The sequence below is a fragment of the Peromyscus leucopus genome, chromosome 7, assembly GCF_004664715.2.
Source record: "Peromyscus leucopus breed LL Stock chromosome 7, UCI_PerLeu_2.1, whole genome shotgun sequence".
Lineage (NCBI taxonomy): Eukaryota > Metazoa > Chordata > Mammalia > Rodentia > Cricetidae > Peromyscus > Peromyscus leucopus.
In genome coordinates, this window is record NC_051069.1 from 85,983,579 (window position 1) to 86,004,092 (window position 20,514).

At 47.4% G+C, this 20,514-nt stretch overlaps 1 protein-coding gene across 1 annotated transcript in view; it reads right to left on the bottom strand.

Moving 5' to 3' along the window:
• Clstn2 (calsyntenin 2) overlaps positions 1–20,514 on the bottom strand; it is a 611,344-nt gene that overhangs the window by 89,161 nt on the left and 501,669 nt on the right. The window contains exons 7-17 of the mRNA XM_028866060.1: positions 20,056–20,201; positions 7,953–8,231; positions 7,709–7,762; positions 7,222–7,626; positions 6,898–7,135; positions 6,557–6,632; positions 6,336–6,456; positions 5,953–6,114; positions 5,471–5,756; positions 4,796–4,883; positions 4,198–4,465 (exon numbers count right to left, since the gene is read on the bottom strand). Of these exons, the coding sequence (XP_028721893.1) occupies positions 4,198–4,465; positions 4,796–4,883; positions 5,471–5,756; positions 5,953–6,114; positions 6,336–6,456; positions 6,557–6,632; positions 6,898–7,135; positions 7,222–7,626; positions 7,709–7,762; positions 7,953–8,231; positions 20,056–20,201 (2,123 nt within the window). The remainder of the gene's footprint in view (positions 1–4,197; positions 4,466–4,795; positions 4,884–5,470; positions 5,757–5,952; positions 6,115–6,335; positions 6,457–6,556; positions 6,633–6,897; positions 7,136–7,221; positions 7,627–7,708; positions 7,763–7,952; positions 8,232–20,055; positions 20,202–20,514) is intronic.

Below are 20,514 nucleotides of genomic sequence, written 5' to 3' on the forward strand. Positions count from 1 at the left end.
CCCTATATGGAGATGAACATAGCCTTACATTAAGACTTTGGTGGAGATCTAGAGAGCTGGCTCAGTGGTTAATAGCACTGACTGCTCTTCTAGAGGACCTGGGTTCAATTCCTAGCACCCACATGGCAGCTCACAACTGTCTGTAACTTTGGTTCCAGGGGATTCAATACCCTCACATAGATGTGGACAAAACATAAATGCATATAAAATAAAATCTTAAAAAGAAGACTTTGGTGGAACTGTATCTTTGATGGTATGAGGATCATCTAGCTTCATGGTATCTCAGTTTCCTTACCTGAATTAGGGTAGGGATAGTGGACTAGCTTCTTGTACATCCTGTATGAACCTTGCTATGAAGTCAACATTGGCTTCATTTCTAGAAATGAGCCTTGATTGGCTCTGTCTAAATAGGCTCCTGCCACTCTCCTAAATATCACAGGAACTAGAGGATTCAAAATGCAACAAGGGTCTCGAACCAGAGAAAAGTAAGGGCCATTCTTGGGGGTGGGCATAAATCTTAGTTTCTATCATGAAGATATAGCCTAGTGAGACTTGAGAAGAACTCCTCCTTGGACTATGGCCAATGGCAGGTCACATTTTATTAAAGAAAAATATTCCTTAGAGGCAGGTGTGTGTGGAGTAGGGGAAGATATGCTTCAAGGAAGAATTAATGTAGATAACCATCAGCAGAGAAATGGATGTGTATTCTTATATTGTTATGAGAATAGATTGAGAACTAAAAGACTGAATATTCTTGCTATTATAATAAATACCAGAGGTCCTGTGGACTGAGCAGCTCTCCAAGTGAGATATGTCTAAAAGCAAGTCCACACAAAAGCTTTGCCCATGAACCACTAGGAGAAGACACCAGAGAGGAAATAAACCTTGAGCTACACTTATATGAGACATTACATTTATAAGCCAATTATAGGTATGGCATGCAATTACACGATGAATGGATAAATAAAGCAAAGAGATGACCAATCAGCACCAAGGGGAGAAGTTGTTTACATAGATCATCACACGCCACTATTAAATTTCACTCACATGACACAATTATGGATATATTCGAAGCTTGTGCAAGTCTAGAGTACTATGAAATTATCAATTTGAATACATCTGGACCTCCCGACTACCTACTTGTTAATATAGAAATAAGCACGTTATTAATTGACTCCGATCGAGGAAGAGCCATCAGAAAGGCGACATAAATGCTGATCTCATTGATAAACTGCGATGTTCTGATCCTGTCGAGACAGTATAGTGAGAGTACTTGGCTGTCGGTTATGTGATAAAGAGCCCACTAGACTAGGTAGACTCTCTATGGAGGAAGTACGCAGCATAGCTAGGCAGCCTCACATCGTCAAATACACCGGCCGTATGTATACTATCTCGGGGGGCGAAGAGAGATGAGAATAGGACAGTTCAGCAATTTGCACTCTTTAGGATGCCACAACCAAGCATGGCAGAGATGGTGGAGGATGGGTGAATTGCTACCATGTGCCCAGTTTTGGGGGAACCAACTCTTAGCTCTGGGTTGCAAAACTTTGACCTTCCTTGGATGTGTTGGGTGTTACTAGGGTAGTGCGAACCTATCCCTTGAAGGATGCTTCTTGGTCGGGTGGGGTCCATCCCAACCCCCCCCTCTACTACCTACACCCTGTATTTTTTGTGTTCCTAAATTAAGATACTGTTAGGTCCAAAACACCCGAAGTTGGAGGAAAGATTTTCTGCCTTGGTGTAGTTTTGATTTGGACACTCCAAGTGCAAAGAGAAGGTGAGGAGTGGACCACAGAAAGACCGGAACAGAAACAGAAATCACTCTGTAGAGCACACTTTTAACACTATGAGAGCACTCTCACTTCCTCACTCGTCTGTCCTTCATCTGTTGTAAGGAGTCGTTGGAAATCAGACACACAAGTTACTTTAAATTTTGCTGAAAGAGAGTAACACATCCCAGTACAACCTAGCAGTGCACTCTAGACAAATATAAGAGCACGGTCGAGGAGTACACTATCACTGTCATTCTCTTAATTCACGATATGCTTTATTAATACGCACATCTCTTCGAGAAGCTCAGTATATTTGTCTTATAGGTCAGCTTACACTATTGTCGAGAGTTGAAGCACAGCTTCTACCTCTTCCCACCCCGACCACATTCACATTCACACACACAACAACCTGTGAACAGGCAAAACAATCAATCGCCTGATTTGGTAGGCCCATCCAAGCACTTAACGTATCATCTGAGCTGAGGGGGATGACTTGAGAGTGTCACACGTAATAACCCCAAAGTGGGTCAAAATTCTTCTTCTCCACAAACATACCTGTCCTCGAGCTTATTCATATAGCTATTCTATGCTGGCTCTCTTCTCGGAGTTAGTCTCACTAATAGATTAATCCACATTAGTAATCACAGTTTAGAACAAGGAATATAGACATTCGAACGAGCCATGCATAATGGCCACGTCTTTGACCACTATAGCCATCTTGTAGGAGGTCTAGCCAGCAACGCGTGAGATTCAGTGCAAAGAGTTTGGAGAGGCCAACGCAGCTGGTCTACAGTCGCAGAGACGTTACCGATCACTACCAAGGCATGAGCTAGAACACAGTACTCACTGCATGTCCAAGAGCGTGGCGAAGATTTCAGGGGGAATAGAGAGACATTGAGATGGAGGCAGAGGAGGGTGACGAGAATGCTAAGAGTGACTGGAGAAGTGATTTTGTGAAGATATTTTGGTAATAAGAAGGACACTTCCACATTTCTACTTCTCAGTGACTATTCTACCTCATGTAACTCAAGGTAGCGAACTTAACAGGGACCCAGAACCTTAGACACCATTGGTCAGACAACTACAAGGCCTGACACCTTCTATTACCTTTTGTGGAGAACCATTAAAAACTACTAGATCACTCGCATTGAAACGATAACAATCCAACTGTGTTCCCGAGTGAGCTACATGAAGTCATTCTCATTTCTTCTCCTTCCAAAGAAAAACAGTGTAAACCAGAATTAAACCACACCTCCATTTACAATTTCTTCAGTAACGTCGCCCGCCACCGGACAGGAGTGAGTGAGCATTGTGACCTGGCACTTGAGTGTCATATGAGGATAGAGGTAAGTGAAAGCTAAATGGTTCAGTGCCCATAGTGAAGGAAAAACTCGAGCAATGAAGAGTGACATAGTCATATTGACGAAAAAAAATAAAAATCCCTAACTACGTGCACATCCACAAAGAGCAGCTGTAACTCTCAGTGTTACTACTCTTTGATGGATAAAGTAATAGCCAAGACGGAACCAGTTTCTCACTGCCCGATTATAAACAGAAAGCCGAGAAGTGCTTGAGAGCATTCTATACCACAGAGCGGAAAAGATGTTTCCCCAGGGTCACAGTGACGCTCGGATAGCCCCCCAGCCTTAAATACTCACTTGCTCGAACTACACGCCCAAAATCTGATGCGAGGGACAGAGAAGAGAGCTGATATGGTCACTCGTGATCGCGAGGCTTCACTGGCCGTAAAATGGTAATGGAGGCTTTCCACGTGTCTTCTCCTCTTCGTCGTGTGTCGTATCAGCCCCACAGTTGACAGAGTTTCGCTTCTGCTGACTCATCACAGATTGGGCGTCGAGCTCCTAGTAAAGACTGCACCCGCTAGTTGGCTATTAGGAAGTTTCTCTTCATAACTCCCAGGCTCGGATAATTTCTTTAAGTCATGTTGAGTTTTAGTTCAGCCACATACCAGAGACCAGAGTAGTGATTGAAAAATTACCATCTGGAGCCTTGAGCCGAGGTCCCGGAAGCCGAATCTCTCGCACTGACAGCTGTCCGCTCCGGAGTAGTCATTAGTATTCCATGTTGACCTTCATGTACACAGAAGGCGCGCGCACAGACTTGCCAGCCACAAGAGACAACTCATGAACTCGTGTGAACAGAGGTAAGCTCATTCCTACACCGAAGGCCTCAACTAGCGGACCCAGCTCCGGCCGTTGGTGTCATTGAGTTTCCTGTTAACCGGAGAGAAGGACGCGGCCGCCATCTCAGAGGCAGAGTAGCTGGGAGAAGCTCCAGAAAGCACAGTCTACACCTAAGAGGTAGTGTATATATAAGTAATTGTTTTGGTAGATTAAGGGTTAATGTGTTGTTTGAGAACCCTAGGCCACTCCAGGATCTCGAGAGCGATTCAGTATGCTTTTACAGACTGCTCGCTGTGGGTGTGAATCTCCGACGAGGAGTCGGGGCGCGGCGAGGTGCGGCGCACGTACCTGGGGTCCGTGTGCGGAAGCGTTTGGAGTAAAGAAGAAGCACCAGACGGAGGGATGCACATACTGTCGATGCCCGCTCCACACGGCAGCCTGTGAGCGAACACCAGCCACTGCAGAGGAGCTGTGTCTCGTAGTGGGAGCACGACCCCGTGACGGCAGACGAGAATGAGCTTCATGTACCAGTGCGCACGGGATCTCGACCTGGGTATAGTTTGCGACTTTTATGCCACAGAACCAGAGAGAATCACTCGGCCAGCTGTTATATGCCGAAAGGACTGGCGCCGCGAGAAAATTAAATATCGAGCAGAACGATGAGCCGCGCGACGTCGTCCGATCCTTTTGAGGGTCACCAAGAGACGACCGAATTTTTAGAGTCGAAATAGTGTCTAGCCGTGACTCAGAGAGCTCCGGTGCTCCGTGCCAGATGCTGTTTGGATTTTACCGCGGTCTGCGTTTGTATATTTGATCCACCTTGTCTTCGATGGCCCTTCTCCTCCGCATGTGTTCTCACCTCGAGTGAGAGTGACCTACCAAGCCTTCACCCGTGTACAACGTGGCACCTCCGCCCGTCGGTTCTGATATAAACAGCTAACGGAGACGCTCATACAATCACAAGGTCCTGCGGAGAGTTACAAGGTCGTGAGCACGACCTTCGAGTGAGAGTATTGAGTACAAGTAACTTTCGACCTGCACAGGGCCACGGCGCTTGAGGTTTGCGCGAGTGCACCACTCCCTCTCTCTCCCACTCTCTCTTCTGTCAGCATCGAGCCCTCGTCTTTCTATCACAAGCCCATGTGTTTGTGTGCCACGAGGCCTGCGTCGCGCGCTGATCCGCCTGCTCCTGTGGTGCTTCGTGTGTATCGAGTGTGTCTACATCGTCCTGCACTCATCTGCTAATACTGGTGTCCGTGGCCTTGCCCTATAGACATACTATTATCAGTGGTCGACAAGATGGAGAGAGTCCAGAAGACGAATATTCTCGAAGACGGACCAGAGAAGAGTGCTCTCTCTCCGCTGGCCGCCTTGAGGTGACGTTCGAGTCTAACCAGGAGCGTCACCTCAAGCAGCGCATAGCGGCCTGTGTAGGGGGCCCTCATCTCTTCCGGGACCAGAGACTGCCTCTAACCCACTGTAGCCCAGTCTGTCACGACCCCGTCTCTCGTGCACCAATCTTAAGGTCCAGCATGTTCCAGGAACGAGACAAACCGCCGCTTGCGCCGCCCCCGCGCTTGCGCACCCAGCTCCCCTCCCTGCCCTCTCCACCGCGCCACCGCCCCACAGACCCCCCAACCGCCGAGGGCGACGGAGGCGACACGGCCCGGCGCGGGGAAGCTGCGGCCCGGCCCCGCCCTCCGCCCCCGCAATTCGACTCCTCCCCTCGGCCTCCCTGCCGCCGTCCACCCAGGACACTGGAGTCCGCCTCCCCACCCCGGCTGAGCCGCCAGTTACCTTCCTGTGCCTGCCGCGACCGTTTATAAAACCACTGATTTAACTTGAGCGTTTGAACAAAAGTTCATTGAAAATGGAGACAGGATCAAAATTAAAGAAGAGTTGTAAATCCCGGGCAGAGAGATCCGTCCGAGACGTTCGCTTGTATGGTGTGTATCCCTTGCCACGCACGCCGCCCGAGCCGGCCAGCCCAGGGGAGCGACGACACCGCCAGTCACCGCCCGCAGCGCCTGTCAAACCGGGAACGGCTGGTATTTATACTCCCCGCCCGCCACTCGGGGCCCAGCAGCCCGCCTCCTGCGCTCCACGTATCCTCGCAGAGACGTCGTGGCCATCTCATCAGCATGCTCGAGCGACTGAGCTCCCCAAACTTTGCTCGTGAGCGAATGCTCGCATATCCGCTAGCTGAGCTCAAGCTAAAGTGTGACTATAGTAGTCTCCGCTATCGCGTCTATCTATCTCGTCCGCGCTCCGCGTCCCCGGGGCTTCTCCCCCACATTCTCTTCTCTGTTGCTCACTCCCTCCCTGGGCCCACGACTCTAGCGCGCTACTCAGTCATATAGCGCTCAATTAGTGTGCGGCTCCCTGATCGTTAAAACAGGGTGGAGCAGTGGCCGCCGACTGGAGTGCGACGAGTGTGCAGTACAAATTGTGTTGTAAGGTTGTGCACAAACCTTAGAGTCACGCCGTCGGCGACCCAGACCACCACCGTCTCGCGGTGCCCAGCACTGTTCTCCAACTCACTGGTTGTGAATAAATAATTTAAGCTTCGGGTCCTCACCCGCTTGTCAAACCAGCTAATGCCTCCATGGGGAAAGATAGTTACTATATACACAAGGTTACCCCATCTGTACACCGTGAATGGGCCGCACGTCGGGTGCGGTATCCCTCTCCCCAAGCTGCTCCCTTGTGCCCAGGCCTGGCATGATGAGAAACATTGCAGCAGACTGCTAGCTAATCATGTTCCCAGTGTTTTCCAAACGTGTGAGTCTCGTGGACCAAGATGCTTTCAGTCTCGTCAGAAGTAAGCGACCTTTGAAGTGTACAATAAGAGAGAGAGTCGTGTATGATAAATTTACTTTGATGATATATGGAAACATCATCTGATCGGCGCTGAGGAGTGTGTGGTTGACGAGAGTTATTCGTTTATGTACTGAGGCAGGACAGCGGGCATGAACGTCTACACGGGCTCGGTGTGAGCCCATCGAGCTCAAGCCGCTGGCGCACGGCGCGTGACCGTGAGTACGTACGGGCGGCCGTGAGCGTAGAATCGCGATAGACTGGGAATCTGTGAGAGCGAGAGCCCCCACAGTTGGACGATCCAAGATAGAAGATCCAAGTAGAGTCGTGGCCGTTCTCTCTGATTCTCCTGCGACCTCCTTTTCTTTGCCACTGCACTCTCTGGCGTGACGCCGCTGCGTTCTACAATGAGATCCCTATAGAAGCACAATCAGCCAGCTGAGATAACCACAGCCGGCCGCACGAGCAGAATCCATCCGTCCCGATACGCCCACGACTATATCGGTGCCTCTGTTATCAAACACGCCTCCGAGCAGCTCGCACATAATGCCGGCAGCCGGGCTGCGCGCGCTTGAGTGACTGGAGTCCACGGCACGGTTGTTGGCGACGGACCGACGGCGAGTGTTTGAGCCGCCGACGTTAGCAGCGAGCATGCGGTTCCCTCTCGTGCAGGCAGCTGCGGCACGGACACGCGAGAGGCGCCCTCGGCCGTCCTCATGGCGCTGGGGTGGGCGATGGTCCCGGGGAGCCGCACCGATACCGTGATTGGTGAGCTGGTCCGCTCCACCGGTCATGCCTTTGTGTGTGGCTCCACATAGTCCCATCAGGATCCGTTCGCGCAGCCCGCCGAGAAGTAACTCAGTCCCGGGATCTAGGGCTGAGGAGCCTGCAGTCTGAGAGACGCGTGAGACGATGCGTGTGAGCTTGTTGTGACCGCCATGGAGCAACCGAGGAATATGAGTTCCTTTGGTCTACCACCATGTTGGATGATGTTCGCTGCAGGATTTGGAGGTGGGCAAGAGGGGTGAACTGGGAAAAAAATATAAAGGCGCGAAACAATGAGCGGAAGCTGCATGCCGCTCTCGGTTTCTGCACAACTGTGGTGACAGACAAGAATGAAAAGCAGTGAGTTTTACATAAGGCGGAGCGGGGTGTTTCGTGGAGAGGCTAGGAGTGCACTATGTCTCACCACCGCCCTTCCAGGGCAGCAATAGCTGACCATTATCGATATCGTACGAGTTGCCCGCTGGTGGTGATTGATAGACGCATGCTGAAGTGTATTTAGCCTGTGACGAGAGCTCTTCGCGTAGTTCCTGTGTGCCCTCTTATTCCTTCTTAGACCTAGGACTTGGCTCAAGTTGAGCTCAAGTAGTGCATCCGCGCACTCTACTGACCGTGCTCTCTCGGTCTGGCTTAGCGCTATATTCCCAACCACTACAGTCCACCACCTGAGTTTCAGACGCGCAACGTACTCAGCCATGCGGAGTGTGCAGTGACTCTGATGAGTACCACAGAGTTCTGGGTTAACACAAGAAGCATTCTGGCGGCTGTCCAGCAAGAGGGTTGTGCGAGGAGACGAGCGACGAGGGTTGCGAGAGAGAAACTATAGGGAGGCTCTGTGTTGTTGCGCTGAATATCTCCGTCTATGCACGAGTTCCCAGCTGCGGCTGTGACGCCATCTGGTTGAACTTGGAGAGTGCATAAACTACTCATAACTAGCACCATCGGCGAATATTATATAAACTTCTCGGTGCCTCCCATCCACCTTACCTGGAGCCCACGTTATAATCCCTATATGTGACTGCCTCTGACCCTCACCTTGACTAACAGCTCCACTGAGTTCCAAGTTATGTAAGGCACGAGAGATCAAAGAATATCTCTGAGCGTATTTGGACAATGAGAGATGGATCTTAATAAAGAGACTCGAAACCAGTTGGTGTGGATACGAAGTGGTGATGATAGGGAGGAGACTAGATGGTACAGAGGGAGTTACATCATTGTGTATGGAAAGACAATGGGTGAGGAGTGGACGTCCAGTCTCGTAACGCTCAGCTTTTAAGAGTGTTTCCACAATACCAGAATAATAGTTAGAGATAATTTGATACAAAAACTGAGAGTTACATTACAAGCTGTTATTGCGTGGTTGGATGTGAGTAGATATGCTGTGAGAGTGATTCTTCAACAAGGGGTCAATGAGCTTCTGTCTTACCATAAACAGCCACTGACATTTCTCAGCATATTTGACTCGAATATGGTCGAGTGACGTATTGAGAGACCTTGAGCAATGCATGTGTGGTGAATCGGAGGTCATGTCTCCTATCACTCTTTTAACTGTCAACAAAGAGTACTTCACGCCTCTTGAGCGTTGTAATGTGGGGCATGACAGAGAGGACACATTTTAGATTGAACCACTATAGGCCGCTCACCGCAAGCTGAATACTGCCTTAACACCTCTGAACTACATGTATGCCATAAGTAACGTATAGAAGTCTCACGCCTCTAATGCGTGACTACCTAATATTTTATCAATAACATTACTGCAGTTCAATATAGTGATTTTTGAAGTCACTAGAGAGATACCAGCTAGCGAAGCAAACGATTTTATTTCCCGAACCAAGCAAGACTATACAGGACCCACCAAGGGCAGCTTTGTGGAAGGTTGGGAGAGAGGGCAGAACCTATGTTCCTGCGGTTTGTAGGACGATTGTTTAATATCTCCCACTCTGTGTGAGAAGGCAAAACCTATTAGTGCGACTGCTCCTCGACGAAACCATCTCCATGCTCTACTTTGGGCAATGACGCCTTCTGTTTCTCCTAGAGTAAGAATATGCAGTTCAGAAATAACCCAGGAGATTCTCGAGGCTGCACTCGCACCAGTATGACTGTGTTGGTCAGTTTGCTCATTAGAGTTAGAGAAGAGTGGTTGAGAATGCACGCGTAGGAGACCTGTTTCTATTAGCCTACCTTACTTTTGGAGTATAAAATGGTAATGACACCACTATTGGAGGCACAACCTAGACCAGACTTTTGCCAGGCGCTGTGCATGGGCTGCTCACATGAGAGTGAGCTGGCACTGAAAGCGGTCCATCGCCAAATATGAGAGAACTTGCTACTGTGTTTGTCTTTGGTGGTCTCAGTTTTTATTTGTTGTAATGTCTTATGTCGTTCCCCTCTCTTCTTGTTCAACTGTGATGTCCTAAGATGCGGAGATGGCTAGGGTACACTTGTGAGAATGTGTGATCAGTAATTTGACGTAGTAAGCTGATGAGAGGTAATGGCTGGATAATTTATGAGATGACTGTGTGCATGTAGTCACAAGAAAGTAACTCGCTGAGTCTCTGAGGATGTTTCGAGCCATTCTCGTCACACGAGTCATTGAATGGTCCACCTATGCAAGAAAAACCTCCCATCAAGGAAAGGTTGATAAACACTGAGACACAAGGTCCCACAGTCATTCATTAAACATGTTGCACTCTAATATGCCCAGACTTCCCCTTTGGTTCTTTGTAATATGGCACTCCAATTGTGGTCAGTAGGAGCATACTTACGATCATGCACAGTCTGTGTGCAGTGGAAAGAACATAGAATAATAATGTCACGCGACATGGGAAAATATGAATTCCTGTTGATCAACAGGGCCCTGCTAGCCAAATCAGTCTCACACTCAGCATCATAAATACGAATGAGAGCTCACTATTGGAACGTGTTCTCATAACATATAGAGAGAATGGGATAGATGAGGAGAAAGTATTCGAGAGACCTTTCTATTACTAATTCTCTGCTGCAGAGAGTGCTGGTGGTGAGCAGAGGATCTTGATAGGACTATCTAGATAATTCGTCATAATCTCGCAGTTCTGGACATATTCCTAGCAGAACACGGTGAGACTTATACGAATTTACAGGGTAATAGACTCTGGAAGGTCCTGGAGGGAGCGAAGCTCTATGTACCACACAATAGTCTCAGTGCCCATGTTACTCTTCAGACTCTGCCGCTTTCCTCTCTTTATCGCAGAGCTCCCTCGGCTCTACAAGATGACCTTCGCATGAGAGCACAGGTATAGGCGCTGGAAGGGGGACTGACTTAGAGGATTCAAAGCTAAAGAAAAGAGTGGGCCTCTCTCCTAAGCTTCACGTCCTCTCTATTCTCAGTTAGATCTCTCCTCACTCACTCTCCAATAAATGCCAGGCTCTCTCCACTCTCTCTCTAATAGCACACGATCGATTCAGTCACAACGCTCGAGACAGAGACTTAGGAGGGAGTGGGGTGGAGACAGACAGAACCTTGGAGCCAGCTCACTGCACCACAGACAACACTCGCAACATCAGCACTTATCGATAATAGAGTGGAACTAAGTCAAGTGTCTCGGAGATCTGTATGTGTTCAGTAAAACTTATAGCCTGAATCAAAAAGCCAAAGGAGACGTGATGAGTCCTGTATGCACGAGACAAGGTATATATCTTCAAATTTGAGATATATCCATCGCTTCTAGGAAAGCCACTCTGAAGCAGGAAGGAAACAACTCAAAAGAGCTTCAAGAAGTCCCTAAAACTCACCAGATTCACTTAGGCCCTACTACATGTCAAAGCAGTCATACACCGCACACCCAACTAACACGACCTAACGAAACGGTTCTCCCGGACCGAAGAAGAGCAAAGCCTAGCGCGGCAAAGAAGCCCGTCATATAAAGACAACCACAATCGCAGAATGCCTGGCAGAAGCAGATGAAGATGCTGTGGCCCTAAACGGCTACACACTCCCTAACTATAGGAGAGATGAGCATTTATACGACCCAAACCATAAGAGGAGCCTACACAATCCATGAGACTGAGGAACATAACCCGCTGTTAACGACACTATAACCCATGCTCACTATAGGAGGAAAAACTGCCTCAGGCTGTGCAGGTTTGAGCGAGAAGCATAGAAGGATAGGAGAGAGGCTGGCAGCACGTCTTGCTAACGTCTCCACTGTCCCTAATTGGCTGAGCCAGGGCTTAGGCTTGATGTCCGAGCAGTTCTCTCCTGTGGTGCTGAGTCCCATTAAGCCTCTCGCTAAACTGTATATCACCTCCAAACGAACATCATACGTGTGCATTTCTACCACTTCCACGAGGGTGAGATCTTGCTCAGGTGGCTGCTGTGTTCGATGAAACATTATGTGAGGTCTTGTGTGCTTGATGCTCGTCATATCCAAGCGTATTATGTACATAGTCAGTGTGTTTAGACTTTCTGCTCATTGCCGTATGAGAGGCAGGCTTCTGTGCTCATCAAACTATATACTGAGAAAGGACATTAGTCAAGGTGGCACTACTAAAGAATATAAAGTGTGAATTTGTGTGGTGGGTGTTTGGGACAATAAAAGAGATCTGTGCATTTGAGTTGATAGGAGTTTCGACTTTGGTGCGTTCAGTGCCTTACAGAATCTGTGTATTCTTATCCAGCTTATTGCGTTTGTATGATAATGCTGTGCATTAGTCTGTGTGATTCGTGGGCCTTTGGATGTGTGCAGGCAGGAGACAATATATCGCGCTATGTGACTTGGGCTCATGTCTATGTTTGGCTCTTGGTGGGTTTCTGTTGAACTCTGGGGTGTGTGGGTGGTATGGGAGATGCATGTAGGGTTGGCATGTTGAGTGTGGTAGCCGGAGATAAAGTCATATTGGATGTGGCTCTCTTGCAGAATCAGTAGGGCTTAGCGTTGGTTGGCGTATGAGTTGGGTTGGACTATTGGGTGTATGATTGAGGATCAGTGGTTCTCGCTAGGTCTATAGTGGTATTGCAGTCTCAGCAGCGCTGGGCCGCACATCCAAAGGGCGACCCAAAAGGTGAGGCTCCTCGAGGGCAGGGCTCGGGCCGGAACTCAACACCTGTGAGTGGAGCTGAAGAATTATACCTCGTGATATCGAGCTCTACAGACATCTATTTATCTCGCCTCTGTTCATCTCTCTGGCTAGTATTTCACAGAGACTGATCTTTTTATCCCACATTTAGAAAAACTTGATAAGGAACTGGACTCGATGCTGATACACATTGTGTGAACCATGAGACACACGATCAGAAGAGGGGAGGTGCAAGGAAGGGAGCTCTCTATGAGACTAATGCTTTACTATCGCATCGTGATGGAGACACTGGACAGGGCTTAGGTTCAGGAAAAGACAATGCGCTCTAAAGATGATCAAAGAAACAGACGTTAAAGCCTTCCAAAGAAACCAAGAAAGGCTTCAGAGCACCAGCGAGAATAGTGTGCTCAATTCGAGATAAGACCTGACAATCGCGATAGTAGGGAGGATTATTTGGTTCTCCTATTATTCTTATTACCAGCCTCGTTACTAATAATCTCCGAGCGACTGCTCCATGGATCAGTAGCAAAACAGATTATCCACTAGAGAGAGAGTGGATGCTAGTGACTTCTTAGAGAATTCGTTTTAATAAACTATCACGCTATTCATACACTGCTCCTTTGTCTTAATTATCTACTTATCGATGTTGTAGCTTCTATTAATAATAGCGACCCACTTAATAGGCTTCAATAGTTGCAAATTGTGTACAAAGTGACTGTAAAAGTACACACCTATTAAAATCTCTGAATGACAATTATCCTGAAGACAACTAGGCACAACCTCCCATCCATATAACACATGGATCTCTCTCACTTAGCTCAGGTAAGCTCCTTCTTGAATCTGGGAGTCAGAGGCAAGGCAACCTTTATCTACTGTGAGACTCTGGAAGACGGAACCATGCTAAAACCACTTTATTGTTTGTATGATCTCTCTAAAGACCTCAAGTGAGTGGAGACTTGAAACGAGGAACGAGACGACAGACTAGACCCAGGGTGTGCCTACACACAGACCAGAATCGACTATCACAAGAACATAAGAAGAGACAGAGAGATGACTGAGTGAAGTGAACAGAGAAAGTGGAGTGAGCGTGATACTGAGACAAAAAACACTAAAAGTGATGAAATTCCGACAGAGTCCAGTGGTGAGGAGAGCATTGACTCATCAACTTCTTAAACGTAATAGTGTCTTATAATGAGCCATAGATGACTGAGCTATTGTATCCCACTCATACAGAATCCACATGTAAGTCTGTCGGCTACATAATGTGCTCGATGTTTCTTCTTTAATTTCACATACATTGAGTCGTACCTCTCGAGACACTGACGATGCTATGCGAAGATGATCACTTCCTCCTCGCGACTGGGACGGTGTGTGCAGAGGAGGAATTGGTCAGTAGCTGCCATGCTGCGCTGTCGCGCTTGTCGAGGGAATTGTGAAACCCAGGTCCTTGCCTGAGGAGAGAAGCCAGATGATGCACCTCATAACCTGCATCATGAAATAGCGGTATATTAAGCACAACTTGCCGACCAGCAGACCTTAAACAAAGTCCCTGACATGGGTAAAGTTATTCTTTGATAATACATTCTTTTTTATTCCAAAAAAGCTCTCAGTTCAATCGTGAAACTAGGGACATTCCTAGTTGGCCATCAATGCTTAAAAATCTCTCTTATGGACTGCGTCTTGCCAGAGATCGGCATAGTAAATCTCAGTAGTAGATAGTGTACAAGGCCAGCCTAGAGACTACAGACACATTAATATATTACTTGAGAGAGCACCATGTTGCGACACAGATCATGGTCGAACGCCATGCTCCATCGGATGCTCATGTTTTACACATATCTCACACGCTCCATACACACAAAAATAACTAAATGAGAGAGTGGAGGTCGACTTGAGATATATGCACAGCAACAAGGGATTCATGCTTCTTAACTGTATCCTCGAGCGGGCCTCTGCGCTATAGCCTTGCGCACCGTACACTCAGAGGCTCCCTAGACCAAGATGGGCGACGAAACTACATCGATTCCGTGAGAGTTGCACCCTGGTCTCGTGTATGCAATACAGCAATGTGTGGCACACGACACCTGCATCAACCACACACACCTGAGCAGCCATAATAGAGACCAGGGCAGAAAATGGGGGAGATTTTATCAGAATAGGAACAATTGTAAGGCAAGGTCAACATAAGGGTCATGGACAGGTGGTCAATTAGGTATCAGGAATTCCAGACACTCACGAGCATGTCAGCTCACTCGCTAAGGAGCTGTGAGTGAGCATGGCACTTATTCTGTATCACGTTTGATGCATTATCATTTTCGCAGCTCTATCTTCCACAAGCTTCGAGCGGCCACACTGTCTGTTGCTCCCACACGAGGACGTTACATCGGAGCTTTCAGAGTCCATTGAGCAAGGAGAGAGTCATGTATAAAAGCGAGTTTAGCGAGTGTCGATACGCTGTTGGTAAGTAGAGTGCTGCTAGAATAGCAAGTTTACACAGCTAGATACTAAGATGGTAAGTCAAGGCGGAGCTGCAGCCCTACTGGTATTTGGAAGATCTCCATGTATAGTTATCGTAGTGCACATATGAGTTGAGCATAAACACGCAGTGCTATGCTCAACTGCGTATCCAGACTGCAAATTCCACACTTATTCACTACTGGTTCATAATATAATATGGTGTTGCTAAGTTGTGAGTAGATATGATCACTTATTGAGGTAACCATACATCTTTTCATACTAGACACATGTGGTCTCTATACTTTTTACCCAGGACCTGGACCTTCTCTTGTGTAGCCACATTCTACTCTTCCTATGAGAAGTCATTTTATACAGTAAAGAGATTTGTGTGTTAGGAGCCTAGTCTTCCGTGTCAGGGTAAAAGATTCGTCGGTGCAGAGGCCATGAGAGAGCTTTTCCTTCGCTTCAGTGAGTCCACTGCGAGCATTGTGGAAAATGGGAGAGGGACTCTCTATGGGGGGCCTTGGCAGTGAATCCAGAGAGGAGTGATGGTATTGTGACAACAGTCATTAGGTGCATAGCTACAAGAGGCACAATTTCTTCGAACCCGATTGTCATATAGCATACTAGTTCATAATGTTCCATGATGAAAACATGTGAAGCACGCGAGAGATTGTTATTGTATAATTATTATAATACAGTAGTACATATTAGTTATGTTCACTAGTAACTTAAAATAAAGCGCGTAGTTCACCTTCACGTCATAATCTAATAGTGAAGAAGTTCTATGTCCACTCATCTTTCCGAGAGGATGAACAGGTGACTTGTACCTTGTGAGGCAGCATATGAGGAAGCTCAACTCCAATTAGCCAGGGCATTACTCGCTTCGACATATCCTTCAGCAAATTGAGTAGAGATCATAGTGTGAGGCTTGAGTGTGGGAGCAACGAACCCTAGTTACTATCAATATGAGATCCTACCAAGTAGTGAGATTGAGAGTGAGAGAGAGTGCATTGGATGTGTTTGTGAGTTCAGGCATTAGAGACCTTGCATGCACACATTCTTAACTGATATTCACAGAAGCAAATGAATTTAGGTAATTCTACGCGTTCCATCGTTTCTGTCTTCATTGCCCTCTAAGGTCTGAAGGCCTTGGAAATAGAGAACTTGGATTTCTAGTGAAACCACTGGGCTTTGATCGAAAGGTATGGTAGGAGACTCCTGGAGGCAGAGTGGGATGAGAAGTAAAAAACATTAACATAGGAAAAAGAAAAAACTACTACTGTTCACACTTCAGAGGATTCATTTCAATCCTCTTAGGTGCTGTCTAGAGTGGGGAGAACACTTCACATGAGATCCTTGAGAGAAAACCAGTGTATACAACATACTGTCTCCCGCCAAACCTCTTTCTCTCAAATATAAGGACTGTGAGATATGGGTTTCAGAGCGTGCATTAAAGTGGCTCCACGGGAAGACAGACATCATAGAGAGACAGTCACCTCGGATTCCTTTGAACTCATTCGGTTATATTGAGAATCCTGTGACACTCTTGATAGTTATGTGCTTATGGAGCTGCCTGCTAGGAGTGATACGTGTGCCCTTTTCTACGCTCACGTAAAGTCTATACCCCTCCTCGACTCCGAGCCTATACTCGAGAGCATACCTACCGTAGTGAAGCCGAGTGCACACTTTTAAAAAGCATCTAGGGAGCTTAGCCTTACTGTCACCTTGGTGTATCAAGAGAAAAAATGAGAACCCATCAAGTCCCACTTTTTGGTTTAGTATCGTCTGCTTGTTAATGTTTTGTTTTTTAATGTGTAGGGAGTGTTTTGCCTGCCAAATGTATGCCTGTATGCCCAGGAAACCAGAGAATGAATGCATCAGATTCCCCCTGAGACTGAGTTTACGAACACTGTGCGCTGCCATGTGGGCTCTGGGAAATTGAAACCCGGGTCCTCTAAGATAGATGCAGCAGTGCTCTTACCTGCTGATCCATCTCTCCTAATCCTTTAACAGTTTTTAAAGCAGAATCTTTTTAAAACCTGGCTGGTAGGGGTCAAGTTACGAAAAGAGCTGTCAGCATTGGTGGATGTGGCACACAACTTTTAATCCCAGCACTCAGGAGGCAGAGGCAGTCCCGGATATCTATTCGAGGCCAGACCTTGGTCTACAGAGTGAGTTCCAGGACAACCAGGGTTACACGGAGAAACCCTGTCTCAAAAAAGCAAACAAACAAACAAACAGAAAAACAACAACAAAAGAGGTTGTCCTTAGATAACAAAACAAATTGCTTTTGAGAGGACATGTTAAATTTATTTCTTTCTTTCTTTCTTTCTGTTCTTTTTGGTTTTTCAAAGACAGGGGTTTCTCTGTGTAACTTTACACCTTTCCTGGAAACTCGCTTTGGATACCAGGCTTGGCCTGAACTCACAGAGATCCACCTGTCTCTGCCTTCCAAGTGCTGGGATTAAAGGCATGCGCTACACCGCCCAGCGACATGTTAAATTCTAAGACTACAAGGAAGAAAAATATTTTTTTACATTTATTTATTGTGTGTGCCTTGTCCGTGTGCAAACAGATGGCTCAGACACAGATGACTTGAGGAGACCAGATGACAAGCTTGAAAGGAATCAGTTTTCTCTCCTTCCACACATGTGGGACCCTCAGAATTGAACTCTTATCTATATATGACTAGTGTGCGAGGACTTCGTACAGCTAGGAAGGATCCAATAGTCGACCTTGAGTGACCCTTGAATGAATTGAATCTTTTGGTGTTAGTTGTTTTCCTCGAGTAGAGCCTTCTGTGCAAACCGTGCGAATCCATATCCGAATATGCCATAGACACCGCTTGGCCTCTCATTTCAATTTTTCCTTACGGAGTGCCATCTGCTCCTCCTCTTACTGTCCGTCTACTGTCTTCCTGGTCCTAAGTGGGGCAGGATTAAAAGGCAAATTGCTGTGCAATTCAAGAAGTGTGGCTCTTTCATAGTGAAGTGTATCTGTTATGAATTTTGTAAAATTATTGTAACCTAGAGTTATTACAACAAATGGCACACACGACGCAATTATATAGATACAAGCAGTAATAGTTATATAAGATGTTTTCACAATACTCACATACAAATACAGAAGGCTGCGACGCCTTCCAGTGATATAGATTTGGCACAGAGACCATAGGGTTGGGTGACCGCTCTCTCTAATCACTGACACTAGCAGCTGTCATGTCTTTCACAATGTGTCGTGGGTGGTGGCATTCGATTTACTCCTTATTTATATAGACATATGCTCTCTCTATTATATATTAATACTCACTGAATCAATGGCCTATTTACCTTCACAGGACCTGTCCTGGGACTCTTGACTTACAAAATGAAAACAGCTGCCCTTGGCATTGTGTTTCAAGGAAGTAGTGGCCCACGCTGCAAGAAGCTCTTGATCCCTGAGATCAAGCCTGGCCTCTGTGTTACAAAAGGGCATATGCCCACAAGTGCTTATCATTTACATTCGCTAAACATTTCTAATGTTAATAAATTTTCACGCCGACATCAACTTTCGCGAGTCACATTTGGAGTATTGTATGTTCTGTTTTTTCTGAGAGGCACGGATTCTCTGTGTTTATAACCGTTCAACCACTGTCTGATTCTGGTGGACTGCAGCTACGGGTGTGTTTATGCCACCCAGCTCGGCGTCATGGCAGGACTGCGCCACCGCATCCTCACCTCTGTCTGGCTCGCCCCCTCCCACAATGCCTGCTGGTATTTAATACGTTGTGAGACCATGTGTCCATCACTATGTCCTGGCCCCTTTGGCTCTCATTTTGAAATCAGATAGATATCATTTATGCCCTACTATCTAGGTCACCCCATGTTGTGGCCTGCAACTCGACACACGAGAAATCGATCATCCCGATAGAGTGGTGTCGGCTGAAGCACTGACTAGTCTGGACATAGGTAACCCAAGGAGATCACTTCTCCTTCTCGCCCCTCTTTTCTCAAGAGCCTCCAAGCTTGGCTTGTGATTGTGTGCCTGAGGTACCTAGATGAAGATTCTTAGATTGATGCACGTGACTTGTTATGAGTGTCCTACTTTACTGTCGCATGCGAGGAGTATGAGGTCCAGGGAGTCTATATTGTCCCAAAGCATACGAAAAACTGGACACGACAAGAGGATGTGTGCAAATTGAGTTTATGATCCTCTCTAAGAAAGCATGTTCTGTCTAGTGCCTCCACGCATGTGGTGACGTGCTCCACGCAGGTGAGTGTGCATAAGTTGCCTCGTCCAACTGCTCTGGCCTCCACGCAGATGACTCTATTTGACAGGACACGCGCTGCTGCACGCCGACTACTCTTATCCTGCATAGCTCCCTGTTCCCTTGCTCTGCTCTGACCTACCAACCTCAGTGAGCTCTATCGAAGTCCTCGCAAGAGTCGAGGCCTACGCTACTTCTTGGGCACGGACATCCAGGCTGTGTACACGCAGTCAAGTTGCCATCATTTCCCTCTGCCTTGAGCAGTCCGTGGCTCAGCTGCCCTCCTATACCTACCTGTCCTCGAGCCCAGTGCTAGTGCTAGAGCTAACGACAGTGTCCTCTGTGTGTGTAACGAGCGTGGCTAACTGTACCATACCTTAAGAGGAGGGGTGGGAAGTAGGTCGGTGGGATGGAGATGATGCCGGCCAGAGTCACGATACCTAACACTGCCTCGAGAGACTGAGATAGATTGGTGGGCTCCCAGGAGGCCCACTGAGTACTTGCCCACAAGCGCTAAGAGCCAGAGGCATGACTCTCGGAGGAAACTAGCGCCATCGGTAGAGAGAGTGCGCGGAAGCCAACGCGTGACTCTGAGACTGTAAACTGAGTCCAAAGAGGGGAATGCTGGGTCACTGTCAGCCACACTAAAAATGGCAGAAGGATGCGTGGGTCACCTGTCCAAACCACCTACTCCAGATGAGACAGCGATGATGCTCACAGGCTGCATCGCGGCTATTTGTGAAATATCTCACCACCAGCACTAGCAGCTTGGAGGTACCGCGGGCACGTGGTCTCCAAGGACCATACTCTCATAGATTGGCAGTCGGAGTATGGCCTCGGTACCCTCGTGCCAGTGGTCCAACTGATGAGCATTTGAGGATGCTGTGGTCCTACGAACTGACCACGCAGCACCAACACTGAATACTGCAAAGCAATAACAGAGACTAGAGAGGCGTCATTGTCTCCGCAGTGAACATAGAAGAGATAAAAAGATATAGAAGAGTGGATCACTGTCCGAACACACTATTCACAAGTGAGCGAGACTCGCTAGGGATATCCACAGTAGTCACGCAATACCGATTGGACTAATGACAGAGATGAGATTGTTCGAAATAAGAGGCACTCCCTCACGCAGAAATAGGAGACATAAGAACTATATGACCTAACTGGGGAAGTGACTAGTGACTGAGGATTAGGAAGTAGGGACTTGAGGAGGGGACAGAACAGATAGATAGAC